This window comes from Aquila chrysaetos, chromosome Z (genome assembly GCF_900496995.4).
Source record: "Aquila chrysaetos chrysaetos chromosome Z, bAquChr1.4, whole genome shotgun sequence".
In the NCBI taxonomy this organism is placed as follows: domain Eukaryota; kingdom Metazoa; phylum Chordata; class Aves; order Accipitriformes; family Accipitridae; genus Aquila; species Aquila chrysaetos.
The window spans coordinates 37,697,031-37,721,654 of record NC_044030.1 but is presented as its reverse complement, the minus strand read 5'-3'; the positions used below and the strand labels follow the sequence as shown (position 1 = coordinate 37,721,654).

The following is a 24,624-nucleotide window of genomic DNA, read 5'->3' as shown; positions in this document are numbered from 1 at the left end:
GGGGTACACACCCACTAGCTAGGGGCCTCCAAGTAGACTTCATGCTGCTGATGACCAGCCTCTGGACGCATCCATTCAGCCAATTTTCAATCCACCTCACTGTTTGCTCGTCCAGTCCACACTCATCAGTTACTCTATGAGAATTGTACAGATTAGGTAGACAATATCCACTACTCTTCCCTCATCTACCAAACTAGTCATTTCATCATAGGCTATAAGGCTGGTCATCATAGGCTATAAGGCTGGTCAAGCATGATTTCGCTTTTGTGAATCCATGCTGACTACACCTGATGATGTTCTTGTCCTTCATGTGCCCAGAAATAGTTTCCAGGATTAGCCGTACCAGCACCTTTCCAAGGACAAATTTTAATTTAAAGGTAAGAAAGCTCCCTCTCTGCTTCTTAGTACATTTATTTAAAAGTAGTAACAATAACTAATAGAGTGGTCACATGCCCCCAAAATGTCTAAACACAACTAAAGACATATTTGTAGAAGCCATAATTGATGGGTCAGCCATTAGCAAGAACAAAGAAACAGAAGTCACATCATAGAATGAAAATGTCAAATAAAGAATTATAAATTTGGGGTTTATTATTACAAAACAATGTACTTATTTACATTCTGTTTATCTTCAGTGAATATTTCAACTAACAATAGCTTAAAACCACATAATACTGCAAGTCTGTGGGCTGATTCCTACACCAACCATGTTGAAAGAAAGGTTCAAGATCTGTTACTTTACAAAGTTTCTTTACTAACCCAAAATCTGCAAGTTTTCCGGTTACAAGTTACAAAAGAGTTTTCAAAAGGCCACAGATGTAAATAGGAATTTTGAATCAGCATTAGTAATTATTGAAAACTACATGCTGGCTTGCTATAATAACTGGGAATAGATTTTTAATTTTGTTTTAAAATAATTAAGTTTGTACCTAAACATTCATACCTTGTAACTCAGAATAGACTTCTCTTCCACCTGCTCACTATCCAGACTTTTGATCTGTCTTGGTGATGTTGCTCTTGAGCGTAAAATTAAGATTTTTCCCTTCAAAAAAATAAAAGTGCATAAACTATGCACCTTGAGTGGCAAGTAGAGGTAGTCCATTGGCAATTACGATAACTGAAATATTCTTTACATTAGGAACATAATTTAATCATAAATTATGATTAAATCACATTTAATGATTCATTTTATGATTAAATCACACTTAATCATAAAATTACACTTTCACATAACTTATGTCATAGGAAATCAGAAAAATAATTGCAATGCAATACTATATCTTGATTTCATCTTTTGGGATCTTTTCCTGATAACATTAAGATGGCATACAACCTTTGCACTTAAGAGAGCAACGTTAATTAATTGTGTTTCAGGCATTTACCTTGCCTTGTAAAATCTGTTATCAAGTCAATGACTACAACAGTTTGCTTGCATTTTCAATTGCAAGCACTGCCAACAAAAAAGGCCCTTCTATGGGGAAAAAAGCTAACAGAAAACCAATACTTCAACAAGCACTTTCATCCATTCTATAACACTATGAAAACTAACCAATGTAAGTAGCAACATACGAAACTGGCTAAGAGACACTGTCAGATCTTCCTACATAAACTTGAAGGCAAAGAAGATTTGTCAAGCCATTTTTGTGCAAGGCAAATAATTAAATGCTACAAAGCTTTACCTGTCATAATTGCAAAGAGAATGAAAAAGTGGTTACTCAAAGTAACTTAATATATTTACATATGTTTTAACAATATCTCCATCTGCAAAAACATGACCACACTTTTAAGTCTGAACAGTCTACATATGCATTTGGATACACACAATTCTCTTCATACATTTGCTAGTTATAACTGTGAAAGACCTTTAGCTACCCTCTAATTCCTGTGCTTCAGATAAGAAGCTTAACAGACTGCTACTGTTGATAGATTTATTTGAACATTATTATCTTTGCTTTAATACCTTCAAAGTTCAGGCAGACAATTGGTAGCAATAAAGAGCTGCATAAAAAAATTATTTTTCAGTACTTTGAAAGAAATTTTGCTTTTTAATGAAAATGGTTACTGCACATTGCTTACAGCTGATTATTAAGCAAAAGATATTAGTCAAGTTTATCTTCCCTTTATTATGACAGTAGCTAAAGGGTTTTCTTAAAGCATCTTCCTCAATCCCATTAATTTCCTGGTTTCCTCCAGTGATCACTCACTCTTATAAATGACCTAGAAAAAATATTTTCAAATTGACAAAAAAATACTTAATATAGGAATATTATGTACTTAATTTTAAAATTTTCTATTTGGTACTTTATTATTGACAGGTAATAGGGACAGTGTGTTTTATATTCTTGATAACAGAAGCAAAAGCTGAGAAACTTATGGGAATGAAAGAGGTGCTTCAATCAAACCCTTTAACTACAGTCTTCTGCAGCCAACTCTCCACGATTCTCTTTTTGTACTATATAAAGTAGTTTGGATATTTCATTCATCTTCAGTGATACACTTCAGTTTGATAAACAGATTCCTCAGTTTCTTTGTATTTACTAATGTTTCTTCTTGTAGAAGACTACTTCTGCCCTCAGTAAAACAATGAAGAAAAGCTTTGGATTGAAGAAAAATGAAAACTATTTCTTGTATTTCTTATCCTTACTAAGTACATTTAACAGCTTATTACTCAAATAGCGTAGCACATATTCAAGCACTGCATTTACAAAACAAAAGAACAATGCCAAGGATAAATTATTTCAGTTACATTTTTACAATCTACTTCTATGTAAGTTTTTTTCTTTCATAGAGAGCACACAAAATAAAATTCAAACAACAGCACAACTATAATTTCTAATAGTTAAGAGAATCCAATGGGACAAGTTTTTCATTTTTTTAGTTGTCTACTTGTTTGATTTACGGTATGAAGATAACACATACTCTAGTACCAGTAGCATTCTTGTTTGACACAATACAAAGAAAATCCCACAGACTGTGATCATTTTAGGTGAACATTTCTATAATTTTTTTCCTGTATCTATTTTCAACAGTATTGCATAAACATACACTCCTCAGTCTAGTGCTAAAATATCTTTAATTCTAAATTAGCTCAATGTATTAAGTAATAGTTTCAGGCAGCTCATTCACTGAACACTATGGAGGAAGCACTCCCTAATGTTTCACAGTAAGCATAAATTTTTTTTTTTCATAAATTACCTTGGTAATATCATCAAAGCACCACATAACTAGGTAAAAGCCATGTTCAGTACACGACTTGAACGTGCTATTCTGAAGTCAAAGCCTAATGCTGGGCCCAAGCAACGAGCTTAGGATTTCTTCAATAGAAGAGCAACATAATACTTTCGGTACCATGCCAGGAGTCGCTGCCCTTTGAATACCAATTGGTTCTAGGAACAGAGCCAAAGACTGAGACAGGCAAAGCAAAAGAGCTAACAAACTATTCCTTCTAATTCAGGGATTGAAACATGCAATTTCAAACCTGAAGAGGGCAAGGAAAGGGTAGAGTTTCCCAACGCATCAAACATACACAATGTGGCTCCCTAGAGAGGGAACAGAAGCCTTGGACAGCAAGTCATACTGGAGGCCTGTTTTAACAGTCAATGTGCAAACTGACTATGTTGGTCTCAATAAACCTCTTGAGCAAGTAGCACCGTTCTTTTGGTACAGTTCCTTTTTGTGGGAGGAAAATTAGAGCCATGTCCAGAGCACAGTCTCTTTTCCTCATAGAACAGCATTTGGAATTACTACCAGAAGGAAAACTAAACTGCATCTCAGGGTATGTTAATTTTTGTCAAGGCTGTACAGCAATGCCAGGGATGAAAGCAATGGATTGGCAATGCAAAGCCACCTCCTTCCTTAATCTTGAGATCTATAAGGAAGGACAATCAGCTCATCCTAACATTCAGGTCCTCATTTCTGCATCTTTTTTTTATAACAGTTTTTAGAAAGTTATTAATATTATAGGGGAAAGAGTGTATTACCAATTGTGGAAGCAATGCTGTCATATAAATAGCTAATAAACATCTTGGTAGAGAAGTTTAATGTTGTATTCATTGCCTCTATAATGGTAAAGAGTTTAGCATTGTGTTTTTTAATTAATAACAAACCAATGCAATTTGACAAAGCCCGTAATTTTAGCTCTGCAAGGACAGTACTGTCTATTTAGGAAACAGACAATACTTAGTCAAAGGGTATCTGAAATTAATTCAATGTTAAGAGAAGCAGTAAATCTACTACTGGAAAACAACCAAGAGCTCGGCAACGCGATCAGAATGCTAGCAGTCTTGAACTGTATTAGCTATGCTCTACACTTAACTGAACAGGCAACATAACACAGCAATACAAATACTGTGCCAAAATCTCCCTTTCACAGTGTCAGCAATGCAGGGAGACCATGATGCCTAAGGATGGCTGCTAAGCGTGGCACTGCTAGCTGTAAATAATGTCCTTTTTCAAATTTGATAGCTACCTGTGGTATTTCATTCAGCTTCCCAGTGAATGCTTTTTCAAGTTATAGCCTATATCTGCTCTTCCCTAAGAGAGAAACCCACAGTTCTTCTCACTGGATTTCCAAATTGGAGCACTCCACCTTTGCTGCCCAGATTTACCTCCAGCAAACACAGGTGGCTTTGGTTAATGTTAAAAGAGCAGTCACTTCTCAGAGCAGCAATGAGGTCTGGAGTGTTCGTTACTAAACCAGGATTTTTAATGTTAACCAAAGCTCCACAGAAGCCCCAGAAACTCAAATAGTAAAATAGAGCACTGCACCGACCTCATCAATGATCATTCTTGCCTATTTTTGCGACTTTACAATGGAAAGGTGGGGTGGCAGTTAGCAGACCAGAAATCAAGTGAAACGTATATAATCCTGATCCCATTCTTGGAACCCCTGAGATCAAGTTTTGACAGCTTGCATCCAAAAACAAGCATATAATGTGGCACAGTGTAAGAATTTCCAAGGATGCCCGATCTTCAATAGTCAAAAAAGGAACTTTTTGGACAAGACACTGTTCTCCTGAAAGATGAACAAGAGCACTCTTTTAGGTAAATTAAAAGTTTGGAGATGACCGAGAGAACCCAGAATGACAGCAAATTGCCAAGGAGGACAAAAAATAAATCTGTAAATATAGAGTTGTATCTGCTTTGAATAAAATAAAAAGCAAACAATAAAAAAACAAATGCAAGTAAACTGACCACAAGGTGCTTTCATTCAGGATGATCTCATTCAGATTGGACTATGTCAAAATAATCACATCTGTGAAAATTATGTCTAAACAAAGCTACTAAATATCACTACTTACTAAAGTTGTATCACAACTTACGCATCAAAACAAATCAGAAGTCTTAAAGCACTATAAGGTTTGTTAGAATGGAACATGTCCAATAGAAAACAAGTAAAATTAGTTGTTTTACTAAAAACTTCTTAGCTCAGTTCAGATCTAGGTTCCATCAGGCCACGAGTAAGGTGTTTTGCCTCCAAATGTGACATAAAAATCAAGCCTGACCACACTTTAATTTTAAAAAGTAACCAAGAAAGTCAGTCTCCAATTATTTTTTTTTCCCATTTGTGGGACTTAGGTACTTAGGCCTATGTTCTTTGGAAGAGCTTTGCTAACCAATGGTGTTTCTCACTTAGAGGAGGTTGGGGCCAAACGTCACTCCAAGTAATTACAAGTATTTGCCAAGTTCAAATTCCTTCTGCAGCTTCACTTTTTCTTTCTGTTAAACAAGGTGTTTTTCTGGAGGAGTGGTTATTGCATTCAGCTCCATACATAGCCTCAGTTTGTTTTGCAGCTGAAATCCCAATAGATAACATATATACAATGGTAATATCACAGCCCAGGCCCCACAGCCAGTATAAAGAACAACATGGACTTAATGGGAGTCATACCATAAAATATATGCTGAAGATCTGACCCGCAATGATGGCTTTCTTTTTTTTAACCCAAAGCATCAAAAACAAGGTTTCCGGGAGTCAGTAACATTTGATTTCATTTAGTCAGGTCTGTTCTGTTGTGCATGGTTGCAAGAGATCTATTAATGCTCTTCTCTCCTAGTGTTTTGAGGGTAAAGCCGGCCTTACATCAGTAACAAAGAGCCTCAAGGCAGAATATAGTAATGGACAAGTAGTCTTATAATTCCTACTTAAAAAAAAACCCAACAAAAAACCCAAACCAACCCCCACAATTCTGGTATAATTTTAGCAAAAGCAACCACTGCTAAAAATAGAGGCTGTTTTGATTCCCCCTCCCCCCCAACTTAAAGGTCTAAGCACTGGAACTAACAGCTCAGTACAATTTTTTCAGCTCTTTTTTTAAGTGCTTATTTTTATACCAAGTAATATTTACTGCAGTCTTAATACTTCAGCCAAATTTAGCAAGAAGTTATAAATTAATCCCATAAAAACAAGTGCAGTATGCTTTTAATTTCCAGAAAATTCTCTTCTGTAGCTATATTCCAAAATGATACTACAGCTTTTTACAAAACCACTAGCATAAGGATTTTAAATATAATGAAATTGACAGGAACTAAGGAAAGTCAAAGCACGCAAATTCTAAAAAGCCAGGTTTATCCAGTTGTTCAAGACATAATTAACCTTTTGTGTACTTTGTCTACAAAGATAACTTAATGGTCTTCTTTCTGAAAATATTGTTAAAAGAAGCATCTCCTTACTAGGTCACACATCTGAACACAAACGCAATTATCAAAACATGACCTATTTCTGAAAAGCAAAGAGTAGAACACATTTTAAATGAGATTACAGCATTAAACCTGGATAGAAAAAGAACAAAGTGGGAAATTGGAAATATTGTGCCCTGGCTATATAGCATTCTGCAGTGGCAAATAATAATTTGAAAATTGTTTCCCCTCTTTAACCATCTCACAACATTCTGGTTGTTGCTGGGCAGGAAATATATCATTATGATTTTCAATATAGAGATTCACTGCAGTAGTCAAATGCAAATATGTCCCACTAGTTCTACAAAAATTACGTTCTGTAATGCCAGATCACTTCTTCAGAAGAAAAAACAGAAAAACTGAGAACCTCTGACTTGCTACAAAATTAATGTTTACTTCCATTCGTAAGGGCATCACATAACATAATGCCTTGTGCACCCATCTGATCTAATCTCATTTATAAAATCCACTTGTATATATTCTCTACCAGTTCCTGATGTAGGGAACCACATTTTAAATTGCTCTGCAAAGACCCTTCAGAAAAATGTTAGATCCATCCTATAAATAGATCTACTGTTGGCATACTGTGTTCAAAAACAACGCCTCAAATATGTACATAGTGGGAATACATCATGTGACTGAAAAATAAAAGCTACTTCATAATATGCATGTCCAAACATACACGATATGAAAATTGACCAGTAACATTAGAAGTGTTAGCTTAGTATTATTCTCCAATCCTGTAAAAAAGCCTTTAAAAAAATGAACTGGGAGATGGCCAAATATCATGTCACCATTAAAGAACCTTCTAGTGACTGTTTTGTTTAGCATTTTAAAGCACAAATGGCAAAATGAGGGGAGGGAAGGAGTAAAGAGTGAGGGGAGAAGGGGGAAAAAGAGGGGAAGAAGAAGGAGGGCAGAGAGACACTCAGAAAAGTTTTGTTAAAATATCAGGCAAGGGCTATGTTCAAATTCTTTCTCTTTTCCAACCTGCAGCATGTCTAATTGCTGTTACTACATGCCCTCACAAACCTTCCTATCTAGGTACTTCAGTGACCTAGAGTCTCAAACATTAATTCCACTTACTCACATCTCATGCTTCTTTCTTGAGAAAGAGACTAGAGATCAATGAATGAAAGCACTCATACTGGTTTCCTAAACTTCAACTAATTCACTGTTAGCATAATGATCCACTGTAAACCTTTTAGATAACACTGAAAATTTGCTTACATGTTCAGTAGTTAAAGACTTTCACAGGAACCTTAATGAAGACAATAAAAATTTTTTCTTAAAGTCTTTTCAACTCTGAAGCAAAACAAAGCATCAGATCACTGTGTGTGTTTTCCACGCATTCAGTGCAGAATGCCGAATCCAAATACTTCTTTAGTCTTTAGGAATTTTCTCACTTAAAAATTTAATCAAATTAAAAAAAAAGTATTTCCTGATCACAGGAAGATCTTAAAACCAGACACACCTATTTAAACGTTGATAGCAGCTCAGAAAGTATTTCCAGTAACTTCAGTCCAAGAAAGTCTGAAAAATTATTACTTACAACTAAGGAAGCCGCCCAAAAATCTTACGAAGTAACTAAATGGAACAACTTGTTGCCTTTTGCTCAGCATTCCAATAAAAGGACAAATGCCACCATGAAATACAGTATCAGCTCCAGGAAATTAATGATCTATTCACTTCTAGATATTTTACTGATTTTATTTATTTAAAGAGCCTTAAGAACCTGCTTCACTTCAAAGACATTAATTCAAGGACACAAGTATCTCCATGAAGTACCTAATCAAAGACTCATTCTTCAGTAGTCTGTCATTTACCTGCAAAAACTTACTGGTTTCCACTAATAACATTCTGCCAAACCAAGATCTGACCCAATGTTATTAAGGATGTACATCTAAAAACATTCTCTGAGAAGCAATTTATTCCTCAGAGTTTTGTGCCAAAATTTCAAGTAACATGTTGCATATATAAATCAAATGTATAAAATTGCTTCAAATTTGGTACACTTGACTTCTCTTTTTGACAAAGCGTATCAGCAATGCCCTGTTGAAAAACACTTATATTAAAACTGATCAGCTGAGATGCAGAAACATAATGATTTGATGGTGAATTCATAATGCAAAATTTACAGAGAAATTACTACCCTTAAAAACTGGCACAATTCAATTAAAATCCCAAACTATTAACAGGTTTTACTACACCAAAAGAAGTGCATATTAAACAAAATTTTAGATGGTCTTAGTAGCTAACTTTCTACCAACAGCTAACATTTAACATGTTTCTAAAATGTATTAAAGACTGTATTAATTATACCAACCACAAGAATTCAATAGTAAAAATTAAATTCGAAAGTACTTGGATGTCACTGAACAATCCATCCTTTATGAAAACAGCAGGGCAAATCACCTCTATTTCAGCTGAGATTTAGCTTTTTCTAGCATTCTAAAAAAATGTCCAATTCAATTAGGAACATTTTAAAAGAAGTAAGGCACTGCGATTCGTATTTAACAATATAAATAGTTGTGGATATTCTACTACCTGTCAAGAATTAACCATGCACATTTATGTCATTCCTCTGATCTAACTCTTCTCAGGTTACAGTTAAAATAACATTGTTCAAGGGAGAGGTTACATACCCATTTCATTTATAGTTGCTCTTGCTTTTGAGACAAAAGAACTAACTTCGCTTGAGTGCATTTTTGCTCTTTCTTTAAGGTCAGCACCTGTAAGTGACATTTCACATACATGTTAGCAAGCCGTATACAGAACTGTAAATACATTGTCAAAAGTAAAATATTCCTGTATTCCAAAAAAAATTTAAGTCTACTTTGAGACAAGGGCAGTTCAAATTGGTGCCATTCATTTCCCACAGATTTCAAGGAAAACATGGACTGTTTATCAAGGAAAAACAGAAACAAAACTAAAAAAACCCAAAACAACAACAACAAAAAAATCAAATTAACCACCACCAGTTTTCCACTAAGTATATTCTTCCCAGTGACATTTCTTCTTCCCATATTATTTATGAACAACAGTATTTATGCTAATATTTCACCTGACATACACTTTTATTTTCCCAACTGTGTCACAAAGTCTGATAAATATGTGTTTTTCATATTGTGCTCTTCTTATTCTTTTATTTGTAGATCATAAAATACCTAGGGTGCATGTGTTTACATTAACAGACTAGATTTATGTAAATAAAAAATTCTAGAGTGGGCCTAGTACCATTTTTCAACTCACTTTACTGAAATGTATTTTTGAATGTGAAATACCGCATTTGTTGTTCTTCCTCAAAAAGCTAAAATTTTAATTTTTTAATCTATTTCTTCATGTTTAAAAAGCACACTGGAACTAGAGCTGGTTACAAAAATGTGTTTTTAAAAACTCACCGATATGCAAACCCAACAGTTTCTCTCATGAATGTGTAAAGAAAAAGAAACAGACAGTAATAATAGCTAAATACAGAGTAAGACAGGAAGTCCATCTTTCTTATAGAAGAAGAATTACATGAAAAAGACAAAACCTGCATATACACATTTATTCTCCAAAGAAGTGCAACATTCCCACTGCAACTTAGTGCGTATTTTTTCTATTTGGTACAAATAAAGCTATTAAGTTAGTGTCTTGGCGTATGCCTGAAAAGGCTAAACAAGGCATATAACCGAAGCAAAAAAGAGTGTTACGTTTCTCTACCCTAAGAATCAAAATACTATCCATTCAGGAAAATGCATCAGACTCAGATGAAGTTAAGATTGTATCTTTGAATTTTAAATTAAGCAGTCATAGGCTCCCCTTTTTACCTTTCTGCACTTAACTCATGCTAGACCCTCTTGACCCTCTTCATCAAACACAGTTTTAGATACACTTTTGTTGGCAGCATTAGCTGAAATTCACAACTCTAGTCTAGCTCCGTGAAAATCAGCATCTCAATCTGACATTTTCTGATAGACATCCAGCTACTGTTTTAAGGTAACATGCCTAAGAAAGCAGCTCTGTATCTCCCCTTCTACTTCCATCATAGCAAAGCTCCTCATTTCACTAAGACTTTTGCTCTCCTTCTACGCATGTCAATATAAAAACAATGAAGCATCAGTCCTGACTGCGTTTGCATGTTTCCCGCTAAATAATGTCAAGTTTAATTTACACTATCAGACACCTTGCCAAAAGCTTCCAAACAACCTTCTAGGATATGCCCCAACTGAAGACAGTGTGACAGACCAGCTGAGCAGCAGGATAAAACAGGAATTACTGTGGTCAAGTCTACGCTGCAGCAAAATTGCAGTTGCTACTTTAGTAATTCATAATCAATGCACATAGAAATCTTGCCAGGAACCTGAAAAGCAAACAAAATTTCCATCCATAAATCTGGATAGAACTCTAAATCATATAAAACTGCAAGCAACTTTCACAAATGCATTGATGTATAGGGTTCTGTAGCTAAAAGAAGCTTTTTAAAACTTCATGACAAAACCTGCTTTAAAAGTTGTATCAGCAAGTGTGCAAATGAAAAAATATCACTCCTCTGATATCAGTTAATGTCTGGGTCTAGCTTCTACAACTCTGTCCAGACCACTGCCTATATAAGAACAAGAAACTGCGTGCTTTATGAACAAGAAAACTGCATGGCTGTGCAATCTCACTCAAACCTTCCACACACTGAAATCCTGCTCACTGGGCGTACCCTTGAAAAGTATAAAAAAGAAAACTTCAAAAGAGAGGCACTGAACCTAAAAAATACCTCTAGTATTACTGTTAAGAAAACAGTTGGACTCAACTCCAAAAAACCCAAGCCTTCTAAAACAAAAATATACAAACTGCAGACTTCTTCCTTCATTTAGAATATAAGTTTCCTTGAAGATTTTTACAGAAATCTATTAAATTTTCAACAAAAATTTTTGTAAGAATGGATTAAAAGGTAGCTGAAAATTTAATCATTTTGAGTACTGTAAAAAAATTTCTAGTACAATAGCTTATCTTAGCACCCTAACCAACTTCTGTAATCTTACATTTCCCTTTTTTAGTATTTCTCTCTCATAACTGTCAAGGAAATGGAAAAAGTTCTTTTCCTAACCCTTTCCTATTTTAGCCCTCCAAAGCATAATAATAGTAACTGAAGCTTTTTCAGAGAGAAGACTTTTAGGCAGAAACCATTCGCTGCACTCCAACAGAACACCCGCCTTGGCATCCTCTGGTTCACAAGAGATGGAACTGCCACTGACTTAATACTTCTGTTCCTGTTACAAGATTCAAACACTGATCAAAGAATTCTTGAAGAATTCCTTGACCCATATAGCAGAGAACTAGTCACATGTTTCTTCGAAATCTCTTCTCAAGTCAGAAGTAGGAAAGGACAAGTTTCTGAAGACAGCCATGAAGGAGAATGCAGGTTCAACCAGAGACTTCTGCTCTCTCAGCTACTGAAATCAAAGATCCCTCCTCTCACTCCAAGTTTCCTACTTTAAAGTATCTGAAAATAGTATTTGCTCAACTGCTGAGAGCAAAAAAGTAGCTAAGCTCTTCAAACCACAAAAACTCTCACAAAATGAACCTCTGCAACTTTCCCATGGGCCACAGCTGAAATCTGTGGCCGTGTTTGGCATATCTGCTTCCCCACATCCACTCACAACAGACTCCAGGGGCTGTACTGTGGGTCCGTGACTCCACACCACACTGAACACTGGGATCTCTAAGTCCTTCTACCCGAAGATGTAAGAAAGGGGGAACCTGAGCTACCAGTGAGCAGAGGCAAACTAACCGTTGCAGATTTGATTGTACACTGTAATTACGTCCCCACATCCATCCGGTTAGTGCTGAAGCATGAATCACTGTTTTCTCCATATTACGCTTTCTGGCATCTCAATGCTTTGTCCCGCTAATTGAATCTCATCTACTCCAAAATGCAGCAAAAGCCCGTCAAAACCAACTGTGGTTCTAGGACTCATGCTCCCCAATTCTCACCTCTCTGCTCCCAACACTTTAAGAACTCCTTTTAAAGACTACGGAGTGCCGTTTTCAAATTACTAGCTGTTAGTACAGGACAAAAGAGAAGTGCAACCGTGAAAGACTACACTGACAGTGCAATCAGCCACTTCCTCCAACAGCTACATTAGGATTAAGACAGGTACTCTCCACTTGTGAATAAACTCTTCTTGAATCAACTTAATTCACAGAAGCATCACTTCCAAATTTATGAAGCAAACTGGTAGGAGAGAACTTCCCTGAAGACTTCCAATGAAGTCCTGTTGGCAAAATATCAGTACAAACAGCAGTCTTTTGGAGATCTGCTGAGCAGCAAGTACATAAACTGGTACACGCAGATCAACCCTTGAAACTACTGTGAAGAAGATGCATGCTGGTTTAAACACTACCTACACTTCTACTGAGGTTTGCCAACCCAAAAGAAAATCCGTTTACTTTTCATCCATCACTTTCTTATTTCCCCCCTCCAATACTGGAAGAACATCGAAAGGTTAGTTATTTTTTACCTTACTTCTGTAAGTATAAAAACCCTGATGTACTCAATTAACTCTCTTTGCATGTTTTTAAACATTTGGCTACTCAATGACTGTTGTATACTGTCAGTCCAGGGAGTTTTTGCAGCGTGTGCCTGACTTGCATTTCACAATGATGCCAGAGAAAATGTTTATTTGAGAAAGCCAAGGGCAGTCCAGCAAGATAGGCATATTCCTATTATTCACCAGAATTTTTTTCCACCTACATGTCTATATGACAAGGATGGCTATTTAACTTAGAGAACACACCAAAAGAAACCAAGTTTTACAGTGATTACTCTGAATCCATGCCTCTTGCCGTATTTGGATATTTTCACACACTTTCTAAACAGAATTTATATACTGTTGAAAAGCTAAGTGTTGTGTTTGAAAAATCTGCTCCAACATCTTTGTATAAGCCTCACTTTCCAAATACAATAAATGCCTAGAAATTTTCTTGTACAGTACTATTCTATACTATGATTTAACACATACTTCCAAAGTACACCACAAAAGCTGTAAACTAACAAGCCATAAAATTTAATGGTTTATACATCATGCTTAAAATTCTAACTTTATGCAATAAGTATTTTTATTAAAAAATAAGTCTTTTAGAAATCTGGCACACCAAAATTAAACAGTGAAGTTATTCTAACAAGTATCAAAAGATGCCCAAAGTGCCTTTTCTCTGAGAAGAGGAAAGGAAGTGACACATGCACAGGCATTTGACGTAGAGTAAAATATTAAATTCTTACCACAGCAATGTTATTTTGAGCTTGCCCTTTGATCTTGCTAAACACAGATCAACCAATTCTGTCAGCATACCAAAATTTCAATAAGGAAGTGACATCCAAGAATATCAGAAGATACTCTTTTGCATACTCTGTCCAATTCCCCTGTACCTTGTTGGCAAGAACTAGGAACATTGAAAACTGCAAAGCACAGAGGCATCACCTTAATAATCCAATGAAACAGGTTAAGGAATTTATGAAGGAAACTTACAATGCTTTCAACTGGGAGTACAAAACACGTACTACCTCACCAATTAAAAGGTTAAGAACTGCTATGTGCCCACAGCTTATTCCCACACAAAGTAATTAAGCAGACTGTGAATTAATATCCCTCCTTCTCCACACAGAAAAATAGACACTTAAGATACTGAACTAAAATATTGAGGCAAATGGCCAACTTTGACATATATTATAGATTAACTTATAACTACTACAAAAAAACCCACCCATTAGGGCACATATAAATATCTTTCTTCAAAGGCAGAAGCGCACATCTCCTAGAGGAGCCATTGCAAGAAATCCAAGTTTAGCTGAAATCATTAGCAGAACCTCAATCAACTTTTATGAGGTTAGGAATACCCCAAAAGGGAGCTGTATGTACATATTTGAGGACAACATTATAGCCAACTTAAGTTCAAACTCAAAGATTTACCAACAATTTTTTCTCCAAATTTCCAATAATTTCAGAAATAAAGCTTTTACATCCTGAAATCTATTCAGGACAACTTACTTCCCAATTTTGAACAGAAACTGCAATACCTCATGAACAAATAAATGTATTTAGTGATAGTGTCAAGTCTATGATGAGCAAAACTGTTTAAATAGAATTAGTGTTATATATATATATACACCACAGTAATAAGTTACAAATATTATTCTGCCAATAGATATACACTTCAAGCTAATATCCTTAAAAATCCTTTAAAAAAAACATAAAAGCATAATTTAAATTTGATAATAATGTCACCATGTAGATTAATGATTTTTATTTTGCTTTCAACTACCATTTTTCTGTGTGTAAAGCCATACACTTGACAAATCACAGTACAAAAAAAAGTCAACCACTACTGAAATTTCTTGCCTGTGTGAAAGAAAAAACGTTTCATGTTTTGCAGACAAAATATGCATGCATTTCAGTAAGAGTTCCATTGCACCTCTCAGCCCAGCCAGACCCAGGATACCCGGATCATCAATCTCTAACCATTAGAGCTACTACTGATTGTAGTCTTGAACAAAAATGAGTCCAGTCTGATCAATTAAGAACAGACAGAATGCTTCATAAACATTAACTATTCTGGACCATCTTTCAAAAAGTAACAAGAAAGATTATCACCTATTTGGTAGAATAATAGAAAAGTCTAGACTGGAAGAAATCTCTGGAGATCACCTGGTACAACCTTCTGTCAAATGCAGAGCCCTAGATTAGCTCTTCCAAGGTTCTTTCAAGTCTTTAATGCTGCTGGCAAGGGAGATTCCACCACTTCTCTAGGAAAATCATTCCTATGTTTAATTCTTAATCAATCTTCTCACAATGAAGAATTTATTTTATCTGGATAGAATTCTCCTAAAGCAACTTGTGCCCACTGCCTCTTCTTCTATCACTGTATACATCCTTGCAAATAAGAGTACTTTTCTCCATATCTACCGGGCACAGGAAGACCAGTTAGCTCTCCCACCTCAGCAATCTCCAACTCTCTAATCACCTTCTGCTGGCCTACTAAGTGCTGAGTAGATCAAGCACATGCCTCGATATGCTGATGGTTCTCTTCCTGATGCAGTCCAGGACACTGTCTGCCTTCTTTACTGCCATGGTACACTGCTAGCTCATGTTAAGCTTGCTGTCCCCCAGAAGCCCCAGGTCCTTTGCAGCCAGTCAGTCCCCAGCCTGTTCTGCCACTTAAGATTTTTCCGTTCCAGGTGCAGGACTTCATATTTATCTCTGTTAAACCTCATGCAATTCTTGTTGGCCCAATTTCCCAGACTGTCAAGGTCTCTCTGAATGGTGGCTCCTCCTTCCCATACACCTGCCTCTCCTTCCACTTTCAAGTCATCTGCAAACTCAGTGAGGGTTCAATCCTATCCTTAGAATATTTACAAAGATACTGAATAGTACTACCAGACCCAGTATCAACCCTCAAGGACCTCCAGTTGTGACCAGCTGACAGTTTGAATTTAAGTCATTAACACTACAGCATCCTTTGATCTTGGTACACGAGCCACTTTTTACGGTCTGTATGTCCAAACTGTATCTTACCAACTACAGGGGTGTTAGGGCAGAACATGTCAAATGACTTGTTAAAGTAAAGATAGTTAGCATCCATAACTCTTCTCTGATCCACTGAGCATGTGATTTCATCACAGAAGGCAATCAGGTTAGTCAAGCTCAATTTACCTTTGGTAAATTTGAGTTGGGTTTTCCCAGCCGCTTTCTTGTCTTTCATGTGCCTGGAAACAACTTCCACAAACACTTGTTCCATAATTTCCCCAGAGGCTGAAGTGATACTGCCTGGTCTGTAGTTTCCCAAATTTTAATTTTTGCGGAGTGGTGTGATATTTGCCCTTTTCCAGTCTCTTAGGTCTTCAAAGACCTTTCAAATATGATATATGGTGGCTCTCCAGTGCACCAACTCGGATACACCTGAACAGGATCCAATGGGATGCATGTGTCCAACTGGTACAGATGAACCTTAAGTCAGTCCTCCTCTACTGTCAGTGGTTTAGGGTTTACTTTGTTGTTGCTTCTTGGCACAGAGACTTGGGAGCTGACCTTTCCCATGCAGACCAAGGCAAAGACAAAACGGAGTACTTCTGCCTTTCCTGTGTCATTCATAACTAAGCTGCCAGTGGACCTACATTTGGCTTGAACTTCTGCTTTGTACTAACATACCTACAGAAGTTTTCCTTGTTAGTCTTGACACCTTTTGCTAGTTTGAGCTCCAGCTGAGCTTCTTCCATCCTAAACGTATCTTGGCATACCTGAGCAGTATTTCTGCATTACTGTTTGCTAGTCTGTCCCATTTTCCAAGGGTAAGATGAATAAATACCTCCTCCAAAAATACACAATGGATATCTGAGAGATTAAAGGACAGGAAGAAAGCTCTTTTTCAAATTTTTTTAAGAATAAAAAGGAATATTCAATCTAAATGTTTAAAAGCTACAGAACACACCAAATAAACTTATAATGTACTGAATATGTTCCAGTGTATTCCTAAATATTTTCAAGATTTTATATTCGAATTGATTCTATCAATACTAAGAACTCAGTTACTAATTCAGACATTAAGAAATGAAACAATTTCATCAAGAATCACGGTTTTTAGTTGTGAGGTATGAGAGATCTGAAAGTTCAGGATAAAGAGTAAGGGAAAAAAATATTACTGATATACCTACTAAACAAAGAACTGCTAGCAATTTGCTTCTGAGGATCAGCTTCTTTTATAAGTACTACTTAAAAGAAAGATCTTACTCAGAAAGCAGTACAACTTACTCTCTGCTTTTCCTGTTCTCTGAGATTTCATATTTTAAACTTTAAATCAAACATGTGCATGTAAGAGGTAAAATTTAAATTAAAAGATCATTTCCTCAAAGATTAATCTCTAAGATAACAATGTATTGTTGGCAAAATATGGCTTTATATAACCCTTTTTTTGTTGTTTTCTTATTTCTTAGGGAGAGATAAAAATCCACGACTCACATTAACTTTGCCTGTGCTGTAAAGTACCTCAGAACTTTTCAATGAGGAAGGAATCCCATGACATTTAGACTCAGTCTCCACACAGTTTCATCCATAACATCTCTTACATAAATTTTTCCTTGATACTGATTTTTTAATTTGAAATTGAACAGACATTATCACCACTTTTACATGGCAAGTACAATTTGGATCTCTACATTTGAGTGCATTTCATACTGGGATTTAAAAAAGAACAATAACAAAAAAACAACCCCAAAAAACCCGCACTTTAGCGATTTAAACAAATTAGGTAGGAAACAAAAACCACAACTGTAAAGAAGTCAGTAACATATCATAAAATATTAAGCAAGTGCCAAAAATCTTCTCATATAAAATGGAATGGAGAACTCCACAAGTTATATGTAAGTATTCATAACTCAATTTTTCAGATGCACAAAATTTTTAGAAAGTCAGCACACTATAAAGATCCAGAATGATTTGAAATGAATATAAATAAGCATACATATGCTCATGATCATTAGGAAGAAATTTCAGTATGCAATGTATAAGGAACCAAAAAAGTAAAACCAGTACATTACCATGGGACCCAGCCTTAAGAGTGAATTAATATACTTACAAGCTGGCTCTGAAGCTCCAAAGAGCTATAAACAAACATCCACTGGCTAGAAACACAGACCTTGGCCCTATGCCTATCTAATTGGGTTGTCTCTCCGTCTTTGGTACTGTTACACAAATATATTAAGAAAGTTATGATACATTTTTCATAATTGCCTGTTAAATAACATTTCATCTAAGAAACTAGTTCACAACATATGGTTATCACAGGGTTTTTAAAGGAGCTGACTTCATAATTCACCTTTCATAACTTGAGAGTAACCACCTACTTTCTCTAGTAATCATTTGCTTTATTGACAGCAACCATGAATCCTATTGCACACTGGTATAGACACAAATTTTTGCAGACACTACCTGAACTGAGTACAAAGAAAAATGCATTTACATGTAACTTTGATAAAAAGCAAGGTGTATTCTAAATTTCAAAAAAAAATGAGAATGATGCTGGCTGAAGGCATTTTAGTCAAGGGAAAAACAGTTTGGCATGAAGGATGCTATGTAAGTTTCCTACATAAGTAATTTAAATGAATAAAATTATTAATTTTTATGCAAGACTTTATATACCTGAAGTTCTGTAAATGTGGTTATATGATTTTTAAGTCAAAACTGATATTGATAGTCTTCCATACAAGATTTGCTGTCATAATTTATTAATATGACTTGGATACCTGCACTTTTTGCACATATCCCCTCTGTGTCACAGAAAGCTCCTGAGAATCATCAAACTGTGAAGAACAAAGAAAATGTCTGCAATTCCTGTATATTTGAGCCTGTGGCAGAATGCCAGTCCTAAGCATTCCCTCCGGTAAGATGGCAGTCTTGTAGCTCCACTACAATAGGTTATCTCATATCTTGCAATAATTTACACTCAGATCAGCATATTTAAAGCACTAGCTGCTAAATCAGATGCCATGAGTGGGATATTTCAGAAGGTACAACTTTGGGTTTTTTTTTTACTTTTGTTTTCCTTTTAACTTTTGAATCCTAAGTCTTTCTTAATGGCCAAGGTGTTAATTCAGACAGGTTTCCTCCTCAAATCCAGGAATCCTGAATATAAACGATCCTAACTTTATATACAAAACTTCTACAATCCCTTTTCAATGCCTATGCAAATTCAGACCTGATATAGATTAAAGTCACATGGCTCTTTTTCCATCCTGTCTGTCCAGCTCTAAATTTAGAAGCACACAACAGTATTCCTCCTGTTAACCTTTCCTGCCACAAAAAAGGCAGCTTACACCTCACATGCCCTTCCTGAATTCATCTTCGCTTGCACAAGGGGAAAAAAAGAATCATTATAAGGATCCTAATCTCACCTCTTAAAATCAAAGCCAATTTTTTCCCAAACACCAACCAGTTTTTTTTGTGACACTTCCATCATCTAACAACTACCTCAGTCACTCCTTAGTCCCTAGTAGCCTCTTACGGAGCCAAAACATTGTGGAACTATCAGAACAGGGCTTCTTGCAGTTTCTTCCCTGGCACATGAAAGAGACCACTACTGGTAGAAAGGTATGAGAACAGGATAGTTACCTGTTTCCAAACAGTAAGTTAAGACAATATTAACTTTGATTCTGTGCTATGCCTCACTTCTAGTGACCTCTGTCAGGCCAACTATCAGGACTAGCAGAAGACAGGCATGGAGGCTGCATCATCCTTGACTCTCAGATAGATACAGAATCAGTGGAGAAGATCCAGGAGGAGAAGACAGTGGTGGCAGCAGTGAAGTTCACCTAGTAAGTGGCTAGGAACCACAAATACAGACCGCTAGAGCAATCAAATCATGACAAACCTGTTTGTCCCAATCTCCAAATAATCCCTCATACAACAGCTCAGCTACTTAAACACCGTAAGAGCATGAGTTTACACCGCACATCAGAGTAATGATAATTATCAGTATTTAATAAAAAGCAATGTATGTTGCAATTAGTATTCAATACAGAGCTTTTTTTTTTTTTTTCTAAAAAGAAAAAAAAAAAAGGCAAAGCTACTTCCTATGCCACTTGTATTTCTATGTTATTTCCACAATAAGCATTACAGAAGTACTTCTTTAATCCAGTCATTCTGGTAGTCTGAACACCCAACTTCCTCAAATCACTTTTCATTTTCAAATTCAACCTTCACTAAGAGAACCTCTACATCATGCCTATAACATGATGTGCACTTACTTTCTGGTAATGAAACATAACTGAATTCTTATACGGAACAACATAGTTCAAATTAGACAACCATAAAAGCTGCATTTTTTACCCTACTATTTAGCTCCAAACTAATAGTGGAATCATTAATTGTGATTTCCATTTATTCTACACCTTCCATAAGAAAATCCTCTGAAAAGATCAGCACCAGAGTTCTTGGTTTTTAAACAAAGAACTAAAAGTAATTTACTCAATAGAATAAAAATGTATGGATATTTTAACACTACTACTACTGAAAAAAAGATCATTAATGTAGCACCGCATCTGATTTATATCAATTGCTATAGCTATGCAGGGAGTTTCCTAGTATCTAACCCCTATAATGACAAGTGACACACAGCTTTCTACCTTCTAATTAATAACCAGGCATTCCTAAAATTTGCTAGTGGTGAGATTCTTCATCTTTCTTCTTTAACCTTAAATGAATAGTGATATTCAGACTGAACATTCTTAGTAAATAGTACTAAGCCTTTCAACTCAAAGAAGTATGAACACATCTAAAATTTTGAGCAACCTGCTGTTTGTTCCACTTCAATTTCTAGTAAATTAAGTAATCAGAAATAAGACATTTTTCATTGCACTACTGCAGATGACTGACTCAAATCTTTTGCATATACCATATATCTGACCACTGCACGTATGTTTTTTAAATGTTAAAAGGAATTGATACTGCTGGGTTTACCTATTTTGATTAGCAATAATTACAAAAATAGTTAACTAACAGCACACCCAGTTTTATGAGCTGTAAATACAAAAGGAGGAAGTGTGTTATGTGGTAAAAAAGAGAAAGTCAGAATCTCTTCTAAAGAAGTCCTGAAGTCAGTATTCAGCTATAAATCCTATTAAAGAAAGGAGGAGTTCTTCCTGAGAAAAACCACAGTTTGAACTGTTGTATCACCTGAATGTAGATAAAGGCATGGGTGAAAGCCTTTTTCATCTTCTTCGTTACCCTCCATCCCATCCCTTGATTTGAAAAGCATCACCCAGTAAATCTTTAGCTGCCCTTTTTTTTTTTTTTTTTTTTTTTTTTTTTTAAATTCCCCCTCTCAATGATCAGTATGAGTCATATTGGTCTATTAGCCAGAAACTTCCAGCAGGTCAAGATTCAGCGACACTGGATTCTGTGTAGCTATACAGCAAGTGATACTTGCAGTGGAAGATTTAAAGAAGCAGGTAAATAATGCATGTAGCATATGAAAGTAAACACACCTTGTGAAGAATATCCGTAACAATAATCATGACTTGTTGCTTCCCAATTACAAGACGATCATTCTCTGCATACAGCAGACCACAAACAAACTTGAGGAAAGATTTGAAGGAATAGCCTTAGAAAGATTAGATGAGGTGACTACTGAGACTACTGAGTTTGACTGGGAAGCTTTTCAAGCTACAGCAGGTAAGAAGAACAAGGACTTTTGTGGGAAAACTCAGAAGAAGAGCCTTCAAGGTTAAATATATGGAGTTCAGCTTTGGCCACTTTAAGTCTATTCAGAAAGCTTAAATATTGAACTAAAAAAAAAAAAAGGCATTAAAATGTCTGGCATTCCTGCACAAACATCTCTGGCTCATATTAATGCTGGGCCAGCACTCAAGGCCAAAGTCTTGCCATTCCACACAGTCCTGTGTGAAAGTAAGGACTAGTAAGCATTTGAGCCATGAGCAGGAACATCTCTTAATTATGCTTTGTTCACACAAAAGTCAGACAAGAAAACAGCAGCTGCGATTCTATTTCTCATAAGCGCCAAGTTAAGCAGCTCACAAGCAGTACTTCCCCTTATTCCCAGTGTCCCCAAACGCTTCAAACTGACTCAGAAAAATAAATGAAAATGCTTGCAAATAGCAAAATTTCCCATCCACTGAATATATTTTCAGCACCAATGTTGCAAACTCAATTTTATTTTCTAAGGACTTGTTATTTTAAAATACTTCAGAGATATTTGATCTCTTCTATTTTTAAAAGACCATACAATAGACTTGTCAGCAAATTACTTCAGAGAAATAAAGTAAAGGAAAGGAGATCCAACACTAGAATATTACCTGCCATCTGGAGGGGCTTAACAATTTATACAGATTGGTGGTATTTGAGCCCAGAGCTCAATCACTTAAAAACCATGTCCATCCACATGCAGTCATTAAGTTCCAGCTGGTGACAGGAACTCCACAAAGAAATGTTAAAATAACGAAGAGAGAATATTTTGGACCTAAATTTCTTATATCCTACAAAACCCTGCTCCTTCACTATTAACATAAACTACTGACGTTGAGCCGGAATATACTGAGGGACATTGTAGACACCTATGTATCTGCACCTTTTTATCATTAAATAGCTTTTGGGGGACTGTTTTTTGTCTAAAATAGGCAGGATCCGACTAAGAGGCACAGCATTTTTTTTACTTTTCTTTTAAATTTCTTTTGGTGTAAGACAATAAAAGAGTTGCCTGATCTGTATAAACAGAAACACACGTATATTTCTATTTATTAAAACATACCTATGGGATCAGCACTTAAATAGGAAAGAAGCAAAAATTTTACAAGGAGAAAGTTATCTAAACAGAAATTTCAGAATTTCTTCATTTTCATATTACCTGTATTACTTTTACAAAGAAAAACATTTTGAAAGGTATAAAACAAATGTCCACTGACTGCATATAAAAAAACTAAATTACATACAAGATTCATACCATTTTCACTATGGCCAGGTCTCCACCTTTTCCTATGTCACTACATGAACATATTGTAACTGTGAATATATAAGCAACTCTATGCTACATTTATATGGATTCAGTTATTTTGGTCTCCTCTAAGCTTTCAAGAGCTGCACATTCAAGCTAAATGCGGCAAAAAAATATCTTTTACTGCAGTAAACCTACAACAAAGGTGCCTTTAAAGGAAACCAGTGTAAGTGGCAGGCAAAGACAAGAGAAGGGAAAGTAAAAATTTTTAATTATTGGAAGTTTTTCTTCATATTTGTGGCAATTAGCACACATATGTATAGTTGCATTGTGTGTTATTCTATGCCATTTATAGAAGGAAGCAGATACGAAACTAACTGCTGTAAATTGTCTTAAGATGAAAATGCCAGATTCAGATATGTCTAAATACCTCTGCTACATGATCATTTTATTCTTTTCAAAAGCAAATGGAAAATAATTCTTTACCATGCAATAACTATTTTTGCCATGTGTTGCGTACATGTATTCTATTTCCAGCACACATTACCACCAAGCACATGAGATCAGATTATTTTTGCCAGCAGGTTTTCTCAGCTAAGGATATAAATGGCAAAGCAAGCTCAGTTCCCTCACCAGTAAAGCAGCCAGGTGCCACAGGCACTTAGTCCACCAGGGTAAAGGCTTAGTTAGCTCATACAGTGCACTGTGACAACCTACATCAGAGAACTGCAAAGAAAACCAGCAGCCTTTCTTCACAAATCAAGATGTCAAATACCCACAGACATGACATGAGTATTTCAAATGGAGGTGACTACTCAATTTGACTTAATAATTATGGAACAGATCTGGATCTTAGACACCACAGTGGAAAATCAAAAGTTCACAGGTACGTAATAGAAGTTAAAAATAATTAAGTTCCTCATCTAAGCACAAACGCATTTATCAGTGGTGTCCTGGGTAGCAGAGGCCTACCCAAAGTTATCCTTATCAATTTAGTATTAACAGGGCTAATCAATGTGTATCTTTCTGTTGAAGTGATCTTTATCTGGTTTTAGCCACTTCAAAACCACACAGTTTTTAACCATTTTATATGGAGCAGAGACAAGTGAGCATAACTTCTGACAACAAATGGATCCATATGCTCTCCCTGAAACTGCACCAAGAGCGCTAGCCAACATCTGAAACTAAGCCTGCAGCCTTTGAGAAGATGTAGAAGAGTCTATGACAGACATGGAATTTACACATAATAAAGATTTGATTGCTTTCTTCTAACCAGGATTTGAAGATGATGAAAAGAGTGAGCAATACATGAACTAAAATAGCCACCTTCCATCATAATAATGTTAAAATGGGTCTAGTATCATGTTGGAGTCAACCAAATTGCTCAACACCCCAACTGACCTCTTATCATCACCAAACCATGAACAACTTTATATTACTAGAAGACAGGATTCTGTCTAATAAAGTCCTCTG

At 35.8% G+C, this 24,624-nt stretch overlaps 1 protein-coding gene across 2 annotated transcripts in view; it reads right to left on the bottom strand.

Moving 5' to 3' along the window:
• AUH (AU RNA binding methylglutaconyl-CoA hydratase) overlaps positions 1–24,624 on the bottom strand; it is a 122,093-nt gene that overhangs the window by 76,421 nt on the left and 21,048 nt on the right. For both annotated transcript variants that reach the window (XM_030003796.2, XM_030003797.1), the window contains exon 4: positions 9,324–9,410. In XM_030003796.2, coding sequence (XP_029859656.1) covers positions 9,324–9,410 — 87 coding nt within the window. The remainder of the gene's footprint in view (positions 1–9,323; positions 9,411–24,624) is intronic.